This window comes from Ascaphus truei, chromosome 5 (genome assembly GCF_040206685.1).
Source record: "Ascaphus truei isolate aAscTru1 chromosome 5, aAscTru1.hap1, whole genome shotgun sequence".
Classification (NCBI taxonomy): domain Eukaryota; kingdom Metazoa; phylum Chordata; class Amphibia; order Anura; family Ascaphidae; genus Ascaphus; species Ascaphus truei.
Genome location: NC_134487.1, coordinates 124314395 through 124329062, shown reverse-complemented (window position 1 = coordinate 124329062; position 14668 = coordinate 124314395). Strand labels below are relative to the sequence as shown.

The 14668-nt window shown below is 47.3% G+C and overlaps 1 protein-coding gene across 4 annotated transcripts in view; it reads right to left on the bottom strand.

Moving 5' to 3' along the window:
• Positions 1-14668, bottom strand: part of NT5DC3 (5'-nucleotidase domain containing 3) — a 71806-nt gene that overhangs the window by 42207 nt on the left and 14931 nt on the right. For all 4 annotated transcript variants that reach the window (XM_075600601.1, XM_075600603.1, XM_075600602.1 and 1 more), the window contains exons 5-7: positions 8502-8592; positions 7940-8077; positions 2910-2970 (exon numbers count right to left, since the gene is read on the bottom strand). In XM_075600601.1, the coding sequence (XP_075456716.1) occupies positions 2910-2970; positions 7940-8077; positions 8502-8592 (290 nt within the window). The remainder of the gene's footprint in view (positions 1-2909; positions 2971-7939; positions 8078-8501; positions 8593-14668) is intronic.

Here is a 14668-nt window from a genome sequence, read left to right as displayed (position 1 = left end):
ATAGTAAAGTTGCAATGAACAGGACTTGTCGTGAGCCTATATATGTAGGGCCGCTAACAGTTTCCAGGGTAGAGTATGGGCCGTAACTGTTGAGTAGGGGTTGGCTGTGAGGTAGAGGCTCACCCAGGTGGCCGACAGTGGAAGTTGGGCCTGACTGACTGGAGAACACAATAACGATTGCATCTAGCTATGAGGGTTGGCATATGGGACAATTCATAGATACCTGATCTGGGTGGATGAGAAGATATAAATATGAAAAGTGTAATGTTTCATACCATGCTAACTATGTACACATACACTTTACGGGCGGACCAATTTAAAATACAGTGGTATGGACATTAGACATGTATGTAAATATAAGGAAAAGGAAATTTAACACACTTGAAAGGAAATCCCAGCCCCAAAGATCTTACAGTCTAATGGTGAATAACAGGCACCAGTCTGAAAGCAATATGGAAACGGGGTTGGGGGGAGGAAACGGGGGTGGGGGAGGGAATATATATCTTCAATTCAAAATGCTACAAACGTAGTGAGTAAAGACAAATCTGGACAATTGGTACCTTCTTTTTTTAATAAAAATCAAAGCACACCGAGTATTTTTGTAATCTTTTATTTTTTAAGTTTGCAAACATGGCGAGTAGAGACATGGGAGGGGTTTGATTATCTTTTGCTACTCCTTGTTTGTTCAGTAAGAGTTTGCACGAGTAAACTCCCCCCCTATCCCTGACCCTTGGATTAAGACAGGTTGGTAGAAGATTAGATTAAATACTGTACTACTTAACTAGAAACACTCCTCCATTTAGAGGTCCCAAAGGGAATAAATACTTAAATATCAAAAGAAACAAGCACAATCTTTGTTCTAGGCATAGTTACATTTGTGTGAGGGAACCAATTGTGAGGTTCTTCAAATGAAAATTGAGGCTGGTGTTTCAAATCATATGGTGCTGCGAATGCCATTGCTCCATAACTACTGTGGTATCAATACATAAAAAAAAACCCTGCCTTTATTATTGATCTCTGGTGTGTTTTGAATAGCAAAAGTGTATTATTTTTTTTTTTTTTTTTTAACTTGTGTGCTGCTAATTATCCAACTTGTAAAAGGCAGTTCTATTGGGGGGGAGGGGGGGTCATGTGACTGCTTAGATGTATAAATGTAACATAAAAAGGAAAGCCTTGGCAGGGTAGCACTGGCATCTACAATGATGCATCTTATAGTGATCATCTTTAAGTGCGAATATATAGTTAATACTAATTTGACTAGAGGTTGACAAAAGGAAGACTGCATCTTTTGCAAACTCTTCTACACAAGGCAACAAACGGTGAGCTACTCTGACCACACTATGATCCCATGCTTGTTAATCTACACAATTACCCCCCTCCCCCCTTTACACCTTATTTTTGTGCAGCCTCTCCCAACATTGACTGCCATCCCCCCTCTGCAAACCCTGAATAGGCCCTAGCATTGCAATGCAGCAAAACATTTTGACAAGGAAAAATCACACCTCTGCTGTTTAGTATGCACACACTCACTTGGCTCACAACAGCTTCATGCAACAGTACCTACCTCTGTGATAATGAACCTGCTATGTATCTCAACTTTGTTCTTTATTGTGGCCTCATGGAAATGTTACTCTCTCTATCCATTACAATCCCCTCCCTCCTGGCCCACACCCAATATCATTATACACCCTGGATTACTCAAGAGCCTTGCACCATCTACTGAATGTTGGTGGAGAACTCTGAAAACCAGCACACCAACCACCGCTCACTCTAATGGCAAACATTACAAATGTACAACTTGCAAACAACTACTCAAATTTCTACACGTACTATTACTCTTTAGCAGGTGATATTGAACTTAACCCAGGCCCTCCCTTTTCAACTCTGTCCCATACCCCTGAGAATACCCTCTTCAAATTTCAAAAAGGTCTATCTGTCGCCCATGTAAATATCCAGAGTCTGCTGCCCAAACTGGATGAACTAAGAGCATGGTGCCTTATGCATAAACCCAAAGCCATTGTTCTCACAGAAACATGGCTAACCCCTAAAACCCTCAATGCAAATATCGCAATTCAGGGATACTCCATTTCTAGGAAAGATTTGTCAGAGAGGAGGAGGAGTGTTATTTTATATTGCAGACACCTTACAATTTACACTTAAATTGACCCCCAAGCCCAAACTCTTTTGAAATCCTTATTGGCAAAATCTGCCTCCCCTTTTCTAAGCCGTCTTGGTTGCTGGCATCTACCGCCCCCCTACAGTCCCTGACTGATATCACCTATTTTCTTGGCTCCATTTCCTCTCTGAATGAGAAGAGTGAGCTGCTAGTTCTTGGGGATTTAAACTACAATTGGCTCGACCCTAAAAACCACAAAATCCAAATACAACTCGCATCACTTAACCTAATGCAACTCATTCCCCAACCCACACGGTCAAACCTGAAATCTCACAACCATTCCTTTCTAAACTGGATTCTCTCATCAAATCCCATCAGAATCCAATCCTCTGGCATCTTTCCTGACATTTTTCAGCGACCATGCAATAGTGTACTGTTAAAGAAAATTAAACCACCCCAATCAAGCCCTAAAGTTCTCCTCACTAGAACATTTAGAAAACTTAACCCACAACAGTTTAATTTCGTTCAAAACTAAAGCAGTCCCACATTTTAATCTGGTCTGTAACTGTTACATGCACCTATAATATATATTATCTCTAACTGTGCATGCAATGTATTGTATATAATGTATACCCTGTTCACTTATGTAACTATGTATTTGTATCCATGTATTATTTGTCATCTTAACTCTATGCCCAGGACATACTTGAAAACGAGAGGTAACTCAATGTATTACTTCCTGGTAAAAACATTTTATAAATAAAATATTACTTCTAAAGCCTCAGCTACTTACCAATATCTGCTTCAACAGCTCTGTACAATAGTCCTTTTACATGGACATCTCGAATTGCATCCTGGTAAATAAATAAATGCAAACAAGCATGTTTACCAATATGTACAGAAAGTAGAGCTGATGACATGCATGCTATTTTAGAACACAAACAGTACACATATTGTTCACTATCATAAGGGTTGAGACCATATGTACAGTTAGTCTGCACTTATAGTGCCGGCGATGGTGCGTCAAACAAATGCATTGTCGCCGTCGGCGCTTATAGTGCACGCGACCAAGCAACAGCGCTACCAAAAATCTGGTGGTCCCTGTTATTTGATTTTTTTTCGGCAACGGTCCCTCCTTGTGGCCAGAGAGCTTCTCCGTCCCTCTGCCTTCCCCTTTTATAACGTCACTGGCCTTGTAGCCAGCGACGTCGCTAAACTTGAATTGCAACTATCGCAATGGCGACGTCATCAGTCGCGTTGCCAGCACTATAAGCGTAGCCTAAGAGTTGTCTTTAAACAAAAGATTTATTAACGGTGCAGCCAAGTAGGACACAGGACAATATATGTGCCAATTTGTGCACTAGGCACCATGTTGTAACTGACCCGAGTAGAGATGTACAAAACATATGTACAGTATACGATTGCATTCCATGCATGGCTGGCAAGTCACTCAGAGCTACATTAACTCGAGGGTAAGAAAACAGCTGATCTTGTACAAATTACTTAATGAATTGTACAAGAGAGGGAGTGGCTCAGTGAGTAAAGACACTGACAGGCACTGAGTGTGAAGCAGGGGAGCCTGGTTCAATTCCCGGTGTCGGCTCCTTGTGACCGTGGGCAGTCACTTTATCTCCCTGTGCCTCATGCACCAAAAACTAGCAGCGCTATACAAAAACATGCTATTATTAAAATATTGAAATTAACTTTCTCAAAACAAACCAGGAAAGATTTGCACATCTCAATATTGGAGGACCAATGTCAGGCCAGTGTGGCAAATAATTCCATTAAAAAAAAACCACATATGTTAAATTTAAGTAGCGATCGGGGCACTAAAGCAAGACTAAAGACTAAGGCTGCGGTCCCAGTCACTGCCACAGCGCAGCGTGCGCTGTGCGTGTAAGCACCGCCCCTCAATGGGGCTGGGCACAGTACGCACCTTCACGCTGAAGGTGCAGCCGCGCCGTGCTGCAAGTTTTTTTAAACTCAATAAAATTGAGTTTAAACCTTGCGACGTGCAAATCCCAGAGCACGCCCCCTCCCGTCGCAAGCTCCCCCTCTCCCCTCAGACCGCAGATCGCGGTTAGCGCTGTGCACGCGCCGCCCCCCTGCCGGGCACGCGTGTCACAGACATGACTGGGACCGCAGCCTAAAGCATACATTGTATGTATGTATGTACCGTATAACTTTATTTATATAGCGCTTTTAAGCAGTAATACACGTGACAATCATATAAATAACATACAAATAACACATAATGGGAATAAGAGCTTCAGACATAAAAGTAACATTTAGGAAAAGGAGTCCGTGCTCCGAAGAGCAAATACATTGTAATTGGTAGGTAGGGAGAACGTACAGAGACAGTAGGAGGGAGTTTAGATACAAGAGGTAGAGAGAAGACATCCTTGAGCAGAATGCAAGCCGGACTGGTGTATAGTGGGAAATTAGGGCAGGGATGTAAGGGGGGGGGGAGCATAAGAGTGTAAAGCTTTAACACACACACACACACACACACACACACACACAAACACACACTAATAATTTTAGCATACCATGTAGGAATCAAACCTATGACCCTTCATACACTGGTAGCGATTCTCTACCTGCTACACCATAGGATTGGTGTGATGTCATTGACTATTATCAAACTTAACTTCTACTGCACAGTGCTGAAAGGCAGAGAGGAGAGAGCCGCAGGGGAGGAGAGAGCCGCGGAGGAGGAGAGAGCCGCAGAGGAGAGAGCCGCGGAGGAGGAGAGAGCCGCAGAGGAGAGAGCCGCAGAGAGGAGAGAGCCGCAGAGAGGAGAGAGCCGCAGAGGAGGAGAGAGCCGCAGAGAGGAGAGAGCCGCAGAGGAGGAGAGAGCCGCAGAGGAGGAGAGAGCCGCAGGGGAGGAGAGAGCCGCAGGGGAGGAGAGAGCCGCAGAGGAGGAGAGAGCCGCAGGGGAGGAGAGAGCCGCAGAGGAGGAGAGAGCCGCAGAGGAGGAGAGAGCCGCAGAGGAGGAGAGAGCCGCAGAGGAGGAGAGAGCCGCAGAGGAGGAGAGAGCCGCAGAGGAGGAGAGAGCCGCAAAGGAGGAGAGAGCCGCAAAGGAGGAGAGAGCCGCAGAGGAGGAGAGAGCCGCAGAGGAGGAGAGAGCCGCAGAGGAGGAGAGAGCCGCAGAGGAGGAGAGAGCCGCAGAGGAGGAGAGAGCCGCAGAGGAGGAGAGAGCCGCAGAGGAGGAGAGAGCCGCAGAGGAGGAGAGAGCCGCAGAGGAGGAGAGAGCCGCAGAGGAGGAGAGAGCCGCAGAGGAGGAGAGAGCCGCAGGGGAGGAGAGAGCCGCAGGGGAGGAGAGAGCCGCAGGGGAGGAGAGAGCCGCAGGGGAGGAGAGAGCCGCAGGGGAGGAGAGAGCCGCAGGGGAGGAGAGAGCCGCAGGGGAGGAGAGAGCCGCAGGGGAGGAGAGAGCCGCAGGGGAGGAGAGAGCCGCAGGGGAGGAGAGAGCCGCAGGGGAGGAGAGAGCCGCAGGGGAGGAGAGAGCCGCAGGGGAGGAGAGAGCCGCAGGGGAGGAGAGAGCCGCAGGGGAGGAGAGAGCCGCAGGGGAGGAGAGAGCCGCAGGGGAGGAGAGAGCCGCAGGGGAGGAGAGAGCCGCAGGGGAGGAGAGAGCCGCAGGGGAGGAGAGAGCCGCAGGGGAGGAGAGAGCCGCAGGGGAGGAGAGAGCCGCAGGGGAGGAGAGAGCCGCAGGGGAGGAGAGAGCCGCAGGGGAGGAGAGAGCCGCAGGGGAGGAGAGAGCCGCAGGGGAGGAGAGAGCCGCAGGGGAGGAGAGAGCCGCAGGGGAGGAGAGAGCCGCAGGGGAGGAGAGAGCCGCAGGGGAGGAGAGAGCCGCAGGGGAGGAGAGAGCCGCAGGGGAGGAGAGAGCCGCAGGGGAGGAGAGAGCCGCAGGGGAGGAGAGAGCCGCAGGGGAGGAGAGAGCCGCAGGGGAGGAGAGAGCCGCAGGGGAGGAGAGAGCCGCAGGGGAGGAGAGAGCCGCAGGGGAGGAGAGAGCCGCAGGGGAGGAGAGAGCCGCAGGGGAGGAGAGAGCCGCAGGGGAGGAGAGAGCCGCAGGGGAGGAGAGAGCCGCAGGGGAGGAGAGAGCCGCAGGGGAGGAGAGAGCCGCAGGGGAGGAGAGAGCCGCAGGGGAGGAGAGAGCCGCAGAGGAGGAGAGAGCCGCAGAGGAGGAGAGAGCCGCAGAGGAGGAGAGAGCCGCAGAGGAGGAGAGAGCCGCAGAGGAGGAGAGAGCCGCAGAGGAGGAGAGAGCCGCAGAGGAGGAGAGAGCCGCAGAGGAGGAGAGAGCCGCAGAGGGAGCCGCAGAGGAGGAGAGAGCCGCAGGGGAGGAGAGAGCCGCAGGGGAGGAGAGAGCCGCAGAGGAGAGAGCCGCAGAGGAGAGAGCCGCAGGGGAGGAGAGAGCCTCAGAGGAGAGAGCCTCAGAGGAGAGAGCCGCAAAGGAGGAGAGAGCCGCAGAGGGAGCCGCAGGGGAGGAGAGAGCCGCAGGGGAGGAGAGAGCCGCAGGGGAGGAGAGAGCCGCAGAGGAGGAGAGAGCCGCAGAGGAGGAGAGAGCCGCAGGGGAGGAGAGAGCCGCAGGGGAGGAGAGAGCCGCAGAGGAGGAGAGAGCCGCAGGGGAGGAGAGAGCCGCAGGGGAGGAGAGAGCCGCAGGGGAGGAGAGAGCCGCAGAGGAGGAGAGAGCCGCAGAGGAGGAGAGAGCCGCAGAGGAGGAGAGAGCCGCAGAGGAGGAGAGAGCCGCAGAGGAGGAGAGAGCCGCAGAGGAGGAGAGAGCCGCAGGGGAGGAGAGAGCCGCAGGGGAGGAGAGAGCCGCAGAGGAGAGAGCCGCAGGGGAGGAGAGAGCCGCAGAGGAGAGAGCCGCAGGGGAGGAGAGAGCCGCAGAGGAGGAGAGAGCCGCAGAGGAGGAGAGAGCCGCAGAGGAGGAGAGAGCCGCAGAGGAGGAGAGAGCCGCAGAGGAGAGAGCGCAGGGGAGGAGAGAGCCGCAGAGGAGGAGAGAGCCGCAGAGGAGGAGAGAGCCGCAGGGGAGGAGAGAGCCGCAGGGGAGGAGAGAGCCGCAGAGGAGGAGAGAGCCGCAGGGGAGGAGAGAGCCGCAGGGGAGGAGAGAGCCGCAGGGGAGGAGAGAGCCGCAGAGGAGGAGAGAGCCGCAGAGGAGGAGAGAGCCGCAGAGGAGGAGAGAGCCGCAGAGGAGGAGAGAGCCGCAGAGGAGGAGAGAGCCGCAGGGGAGGAGAGAGCCGCAGGGGAGGAGAGAGCCGCAGGGGAGGAGAGAGCCGCAGGGGAGGAGAGAGCCGCAGAGGAGAGAGCCGCAGGGGAGGAGAGAGCCGCAGAGGAGGAGAGAGCCGCAGAGGAGGAGAGAGCCGCAGAGGAGAGAGCCGCAGAGGAGGAGAGAGCCGCAGAGGAGGAGAGAGCCGCAGAGGAGAGAGCCGCAGAGGAGGAGAGAGCCGCAGGGGAGGAGAGAGCCGCAGAGGAGGAGAGAGCCGCAGGGGAGGAGAGAGCCGCAGGGGAGGAGAGAGCCGCAGAGGAGAGAGCCGCAGGGGAGGAGAGAGCCGCAGGGGAGGAGAGAGCCGCAGGGGAGGAGAGAGCCTGGAAGTTATGTAGCCCTCTAATGCCACGTACCTTCGGCCACTGAGAGTGAAATAGATTGGGCCTCTTGGCTTAGCGCACCATTGTGGGAAAAACACCATTGACTTGAGTGGCACTTTACCAGTTATCTACCTGCAAATGGCAGGATCGCAGCTTAATCAATAAGACCCAGAGTACAATCCTATTTTCTTGCATGCAGTTTAACTTCTATTTAAAGCAGTTTGCACAAAAACATACCTTAACATCTTTATACAGGTGAACAGGTTCATAATCAATGTTGTTTTTCAGAAAATATTCATTGACACAGGACAGAAGAGTCATCTCTGGTAATGAGAATATGTCCATGAATTGCTTCAACATGTTGCCTTCGGAGCTCTGCACAAAAATAAAAACACATATTGCATGCATAGCTCAGAATGTATTGCTTTCACCTCCTTGTGAATGCAGGATCTTGTTTCTGTTCATGTGTGTGCCAGTTCAGGTTCTAGTAACAACTTTAAAACAATCCAAGTCAACCAGCTCAGGAGTTTGAAAAGCAAATTGCAACATTTCTCTGATGCTTCTGGCACCTAACAGTTTATTATACCTTGTCATGCTTCATCCTTTTAGCACTTTGTGTAAAGCCTTTATGTATTCCATGTTTATAAAGTGCAACACAAGTCATATCCAAAGAAGGAAAATGACCAAAGATAACAAACTATGGTTATTTCTACTCCACTATTCTTTACTGTAATAAGATCTCCATAAACTGTTATAAAATACAATATTGAGCAAGTACTCAAACAAAATACAATGTTACCTTTCCATAATAGTCACTCATTTGTTCCAAAGGGACGTGGGACCCTTCATACATTGCAATTACTTCCGAGTCTGGTACAACACTGAGTCCTCTGGTGATAAAAGGAAGATGCAATATGATTATTCAAATAGTACTCTAACAGAAGAAAATCGTGTTGCAAAAGGTCACTTTTGTATGACCTCATTTATATTTCCCACAGATAATCAAATCGCCTAAAATGAAGAAAAACACATTTATGCCCATGTTTAGTACCACAGACATATGGAGGCATCATAATGCTACAGAAAAAAAATTCACATTCTGCTCAAACCCACACAATTCCTTTTCTAGAATAGATTGCAATCTGATATCTAACTATTTAGTTCATAAAACTATAAGGGCTGATATTGGATTACTAACTCTCTCAGACCATGCCTCAATATTATTACAGACAATAGAATCTAGCACTTGGGCACCAAGGCAACTGGGAGGTTCCCAGCAGCTCCTGCTGGCAATAAGCATCTTTTTTTAGACCCTTTTTGCAATGAGCATGGACAGATTTTGCACCTAATAATGTTCAACACAAGGAGCCAGAAAATCTGTTTTCAGAAACCACTAAGGAAGTAGTTAAGGGAAATATCATTGGCTATAACAAAAAGTACATAGTAGAGGAGGTTGAAAAAAGACATACGTCCATCAAGTTCATCTATGCTGAAATTTAGACAACATACTTTATTCTATATCTATACTTCCATATTGATCCAAAGGAAGGCAAACAAAAAACCCCAGTGTCATATCATCCAATGATATTTCATAAGGGGAAAAATATATTCCTTCCTGACGCCAAGAATTGACAATCGGATTATTCCCCGGATCAACATTCTTCCCATGTTTACTTATTTGGTTTATCCCTGTATACCTTTCCTTTCTAAAAAGATGTCCAACCTTTTTTTTTTTTAACAAATCCATTGTATCTGCCATCACTGTCTCCATGGGTAATGAATTCCACATTTTAACTGCCCCTACTGTAAAGAACCTTTCCTTTGTTGCTGGTGAAATCTCCTTTCCTCCAACCTTAAGGGATGGCCCAGAGTCCTGTGTACTGTCCTTGGGATGAATAGTTATTTTGAAAGCTCCTTGTATTGTCCCTGAATATATTTCTATATAGTTATCATATTCCCTCTTAGACGCTTCTTTTCTAATGTAAATAAATCTAATTTAGCTAGCCTCTATTCATAAGTTAAATTGTCCATCCCCTTTATTAATTTGGTGGCTCTTCTCTGCCCCCTCTCTAGTTTCATAATGCCTTTTCTAAAGGAGTGGTGCCCAAAATTGTATTCCATATTCAAAGTGTGGTCTTACTAATGCTTTGTAAAGGGGCATAATTATGTTTACTTCCCTTCCATCCATTGCCCGTTTAATGCAAGATAAGATCTTGTTTCCCTTTGCAGCTACTGCATGACTTTGGGCACTATTACTATGTCTGCTGTCTACAAGCACTCCTAAATACGTCTCCATCAAGGAGTCCCCCAATTTATCCACGTTTAACGTGTACGTCGCTGTGACGATAGAGAGGATTTGGCCCGGGATTAAAGGGGTTACACCCCCATTTGGCCACCCTCTACTCTCATCAGGGAAGCAAGGGGTTAACTGGACTGAGGTCCAGTAATGTGTTTTGCCTTGCTTCAATATCTAACTGTTTATTCCCCTGTATAAATGTATTGTTTCTGGGCCAGTGTCTGCACCACACATACACACTGGGGCTTAAGGGGTTAATGAGCTACAGTTTAAGAAAATACAAATGTGGTGTGTCTTTTCAGAAATCTGGGCTTCAAAAGGCTTGATTGAAGTTTGGGTGTGAAAAGGTGCAGAGGGGGTTTGGTGTATGTTAACCCATCTGGCTGGTAGAGACAGCTAGACCCAGGCTGGGGCATTGGGTGTGAAATATAGCACCAGGTGACAAATGTTCACTACACAGGAGTCCATGCTTCAAAGGATGTATTGATGGGGGCCAGGGGTGCGGTTACGCAAGGAGATATCAGAATGAGTGACCGTATTAAATATAAGAATATTATGAGATGTCCTCGGCTGAACGTGCTAAAAGCTACATATGTGTATTCGTGGGACTGATTCGCACATAAGGAATACAAACACCTGATGTTTAGCCGGTTCTAAGAGACAGATATTAATATCTCTCTTAATTTTAATATTACACTGTAATATTTAGTCTCGTTGGGAGAGTCATGCGTGCCGGAATGTATTAATATGTCTCACGTGCCAGTAAGTACTACTGAACTGAAGTTATGAAGTTATTTAGATAGGAAAAGCAGTTTTTAAACGTCCTCGGGTGGGAGGAGTTTTACTCTGAGGAAAACTGTCAACTTCACCACAGATTTATGAGAGGGGCTGGGTTTAGGTTGTGTTCAATGGGAAATAATTGTATAAGAACCAGGCTCAGCCTATGGCTATTGTCTTTCGTGTCTTGGGATTATGAAGATTGCTGTATGAACTGCCAGTCTAGATTTGACTGTTTCATCATTTCCATCTTAAGTGAGTGTCCATATTTTGTCTGTTATTTGTATATCTCGTGTGTTCACCTTTTTCAAGGAATAAATTATATTTCATCATATCTAAGCCTCGTACCAGTTCAACCCAGTTATATTTTTGGTGTAAATTACAACCTGTCATAAATTACCGTGACAGTCGCCTGTTTATTCTTGCTTCCCAAATGCATAACCTTACATTTATCTGTTTAAACCTCACCTGCCATTTACCTGCCCAAGTTTCCAGTCTCTCCAAGTCCCTCCTGAGAGAAATTACATCCTGCTCTGATTCTACCTTACACAATTTAGTACCATCAGCAAAGATGTAGACTTTGCTCTCAATGCCGACCTCAAGGTCATTAATAAATAAGTTAAAAAACAGGGGTCCCAGTACCAATCCCTGAGGTACTCCACTCACGACTTTAGCCCAACCTGAAAAAGTTCCATTTGACAACCCTCTGTTGTCCATCCTTCAACCAATTTTCAATCCAGGTGCATATATTTTTTACTGAGTCCAATTTGCTTTATTTTGTACACCAACCTCGTGTGGAACCGTATCAAAAGCCTTTGCAAAATCTAAGTAGACCACATCAACTGCATTACCCTGGTCTAAATTCCTACTTACCTCCTCTTCCTTACAATTCCTAAACATTCCGCTCAACGGGGAACAAATACGTTTCTACAGGCTAAGAGATTAATTATTTCTGCTAAATAAATTAGAATTTACTTCCTCTTTAATGAAACCCAAATTTCATAAATAATATGTCAGGCACATTTTTAATGAGGGTCACTAAGTTAAATTCTTTGGTCGAAGCATTTGTAAGCTTGCAAACCACGTCAAGATTTGTTCTCTATTTCTGTAAGTCCTAACACTATCTCTGCAAACTTTCTCTTTACCCCTCTAATATGAGGAAAAGGTCTTAATAGACTGGTCATTCACAGCTGCCTCTCAGAACTTGCTAATTTAAAGGCGTGCAAGGCAATCTTGGAAACAGAGGAGAGGAGGTGTGTGTGTGTGTGTGTGCGCGCGCGCGCGCGCGCGCGCGCGTGCGTGTGTGTGTGTGTGCGCGTGCGTGTTCGTGTGTCAAGGGATTTCTCTCAGTAGTACCACAATGTACTTTTTTACTTCTCACATCATCTCCCAGGTAGCACACAGTATTTATACTATTCAGCAGGTTAGAGTGAGGTCCCTCTCTATCCAACTGATATCTTGTTTCCCAAGATGTTCTTAGGTGTCCTCAATCTCCATAACTGCTTGCATATCCTTGATACGTTTGTCAATATCAGGTGACAAAAACACCAAGGATCTTCTTATGGTTGCTGATAGATGTATATCTGTCTTCTTCCAAAGCAGACTTCTCTGATCTTGAAGATAACTCAGGATGTGAAGTGGAAGGAACGAGTACAGGTGCCATTCCACTTTATTTTTTCCACCTGGACTTTTTTTTTTTTTTTTAAAGTATTTCCACTGATTATTGTATGGATTGATTACAGGCTCCTAGTGTCCCCTGCATTGAAGATTTCATTAATTGGAACATTTCACCAATGCGTGGGGATAACGGTTCTTGAGTGATGTTTAAAAAACATTTCTCACAACTTCCTCTTGTATTTATCAGACATTGTATCTGTAGATTCAAGAAATGCAAGATGTTGACTTCAACAGGCTCTTTTGCTGGCTTTGGAACCGTCACAGGAGGAGGATTTAGTAACATATCATGGATGTTGTCACTCAGGATTAGTGTATGTAGTTATCCAGGGAAGGAAGAATACAACAGCTCTCCAAAAAGGACTTCATATAATAAAGTGAGAAATTAAATTTAAAAGGTGATTGACCTTTATCAAGGTCCAGGTTGTGGATCGAAACCTCTATCACCTTTTAAATTTTTCGTTTTATTAGATCAAGTCCTCTGAAGCGCAGTTATGTTCTACCTTCCCTGGATGAACTACATACACTACTAGCTGCACCGGAACAGGTGCAGGGTGTGCACCCAAGCCAATATCCTTGAAGTTGCGTGAGTGCACCTCATTCTCCCTACAGTCACTCAGGATTAGACATCTTGTCTGTTCTAAATGGTCACCTAAGCAACGAAAGAATAGAATGTTTCCTTATTGTTATCCTCAAAACAACTACTGCCTGGTTTACACAAGCCAATCATCAGTATGACCTTCGGCAGACTCACGCAAACTGCTGCACTAGGTGCACTGCAGACTTGCGTGAACTGCTGCTTAATGAAAAAAAAGCTGTGTGTGCTGTGCACGCGCATAGTAAGTGAAACTTCTTTGACTTTTGTCACAGAAATTGTATGTGTATTGGTGATGTTTTAATTAAAAATCAAAATACAATTTCATTGACAAAACGCAAATAAATTTGACTTATAATGCGTGTGCTCGGCACACATCCCCTGTATTAGCTATTTGCACTAAGTGTGAATTCCTTGTGTGTATGTGTGTCAGTGTGTGTGTATGTGTGTCAGTCAGTGTGGGTGTGTGTATGTGTGTCAGTCAGTGTGTATATGTCAGTGTGTGTATGTTAGTCAGTGTGTGTGTATGGGAGTCAGTGTGTGTGTGTATGGGAGTCAGTGTGTGTCAGTCAGTGTGTGAGTGTGTTTGGGTCAGTGTGTTTGGGTCAGTGTGTGTGTGTGTGGGTCAGTGTGTGTGTGGGTCAGTCAGTGTGGGTCAGTGTGTGTGTGTATGGGATTCAGTGTGTGTGTGTGGGGGTGTGTGGGGATGTGTGTGTGGGGGGTGTCGGGGTGTGGGTGTGTGTGTGGGGGTGTGTGTGTGGGGGGGTGTGTGTGTGGGGAGGGGTGTGGATCAGTCAGTGTGTATGTGTCCAGCTGCAGCCAGGGGCGGGGTGTAACATTGCGCACCACCTCTCTCCCCCCCCCTTACGCAAATTCTGCACATACCCCCGCGGGGTACATGCGCCCCAGCACAGGCATGAATGACCGAGCCCCTGTGCCACGCGGGTTGCGCCCGGGTTTGCGCCGTGTGCCACCGCTTCCAGGGGGCCCGCGAACGCCCGCGTCAGTGGAGGGCTGAATGGCGCCGCTGCCAATGGGCGTTAGGAGCATGTGGGCGGAACGACGCCGCTGCCAGCCGCTTCAGCGCATGTGTGGCGTCCGTCAGCGCGCCATCCCAACTGCGCATGCGCGGCATGGTAGCGGTCGTGGAACAGTTAGGCGGGCCGTTAGGAGCGGCGGCGGCGGCTATCTCCGCCGCATATGTCAGCAGCCGGGTGTGTGTGGGGGTGTGTGTGGGTGTGGCGGCGATTAGGAGCATGTGACAGGGGACGTGTGAGCGGAGCGGCATCCATTACGTGATGTCACTTACGTTTCACATTTCACCCCCCATCTATCCAGTTTTGTTCTATCAGGACTAGGTGCCACGAAAGAAGTTTCACTTCAAAAAACCTTATAATACTTAAACCATTGGCAGACTTACATTTATTTATAAAATGTTTTACTAGGAAATAATACATTGAGAGTTATCTTTCGTTTTCAAGTATGTCCTGGGCACAGAGTTATGACAAATAATACATGGTTCCAAATACATAGTTACATAAGTGAACAGGGTATACATTATACACAAGACACTGCATGCACAGTTAGAGATAATATATATTATATGCGTATGTAACAGTTACAG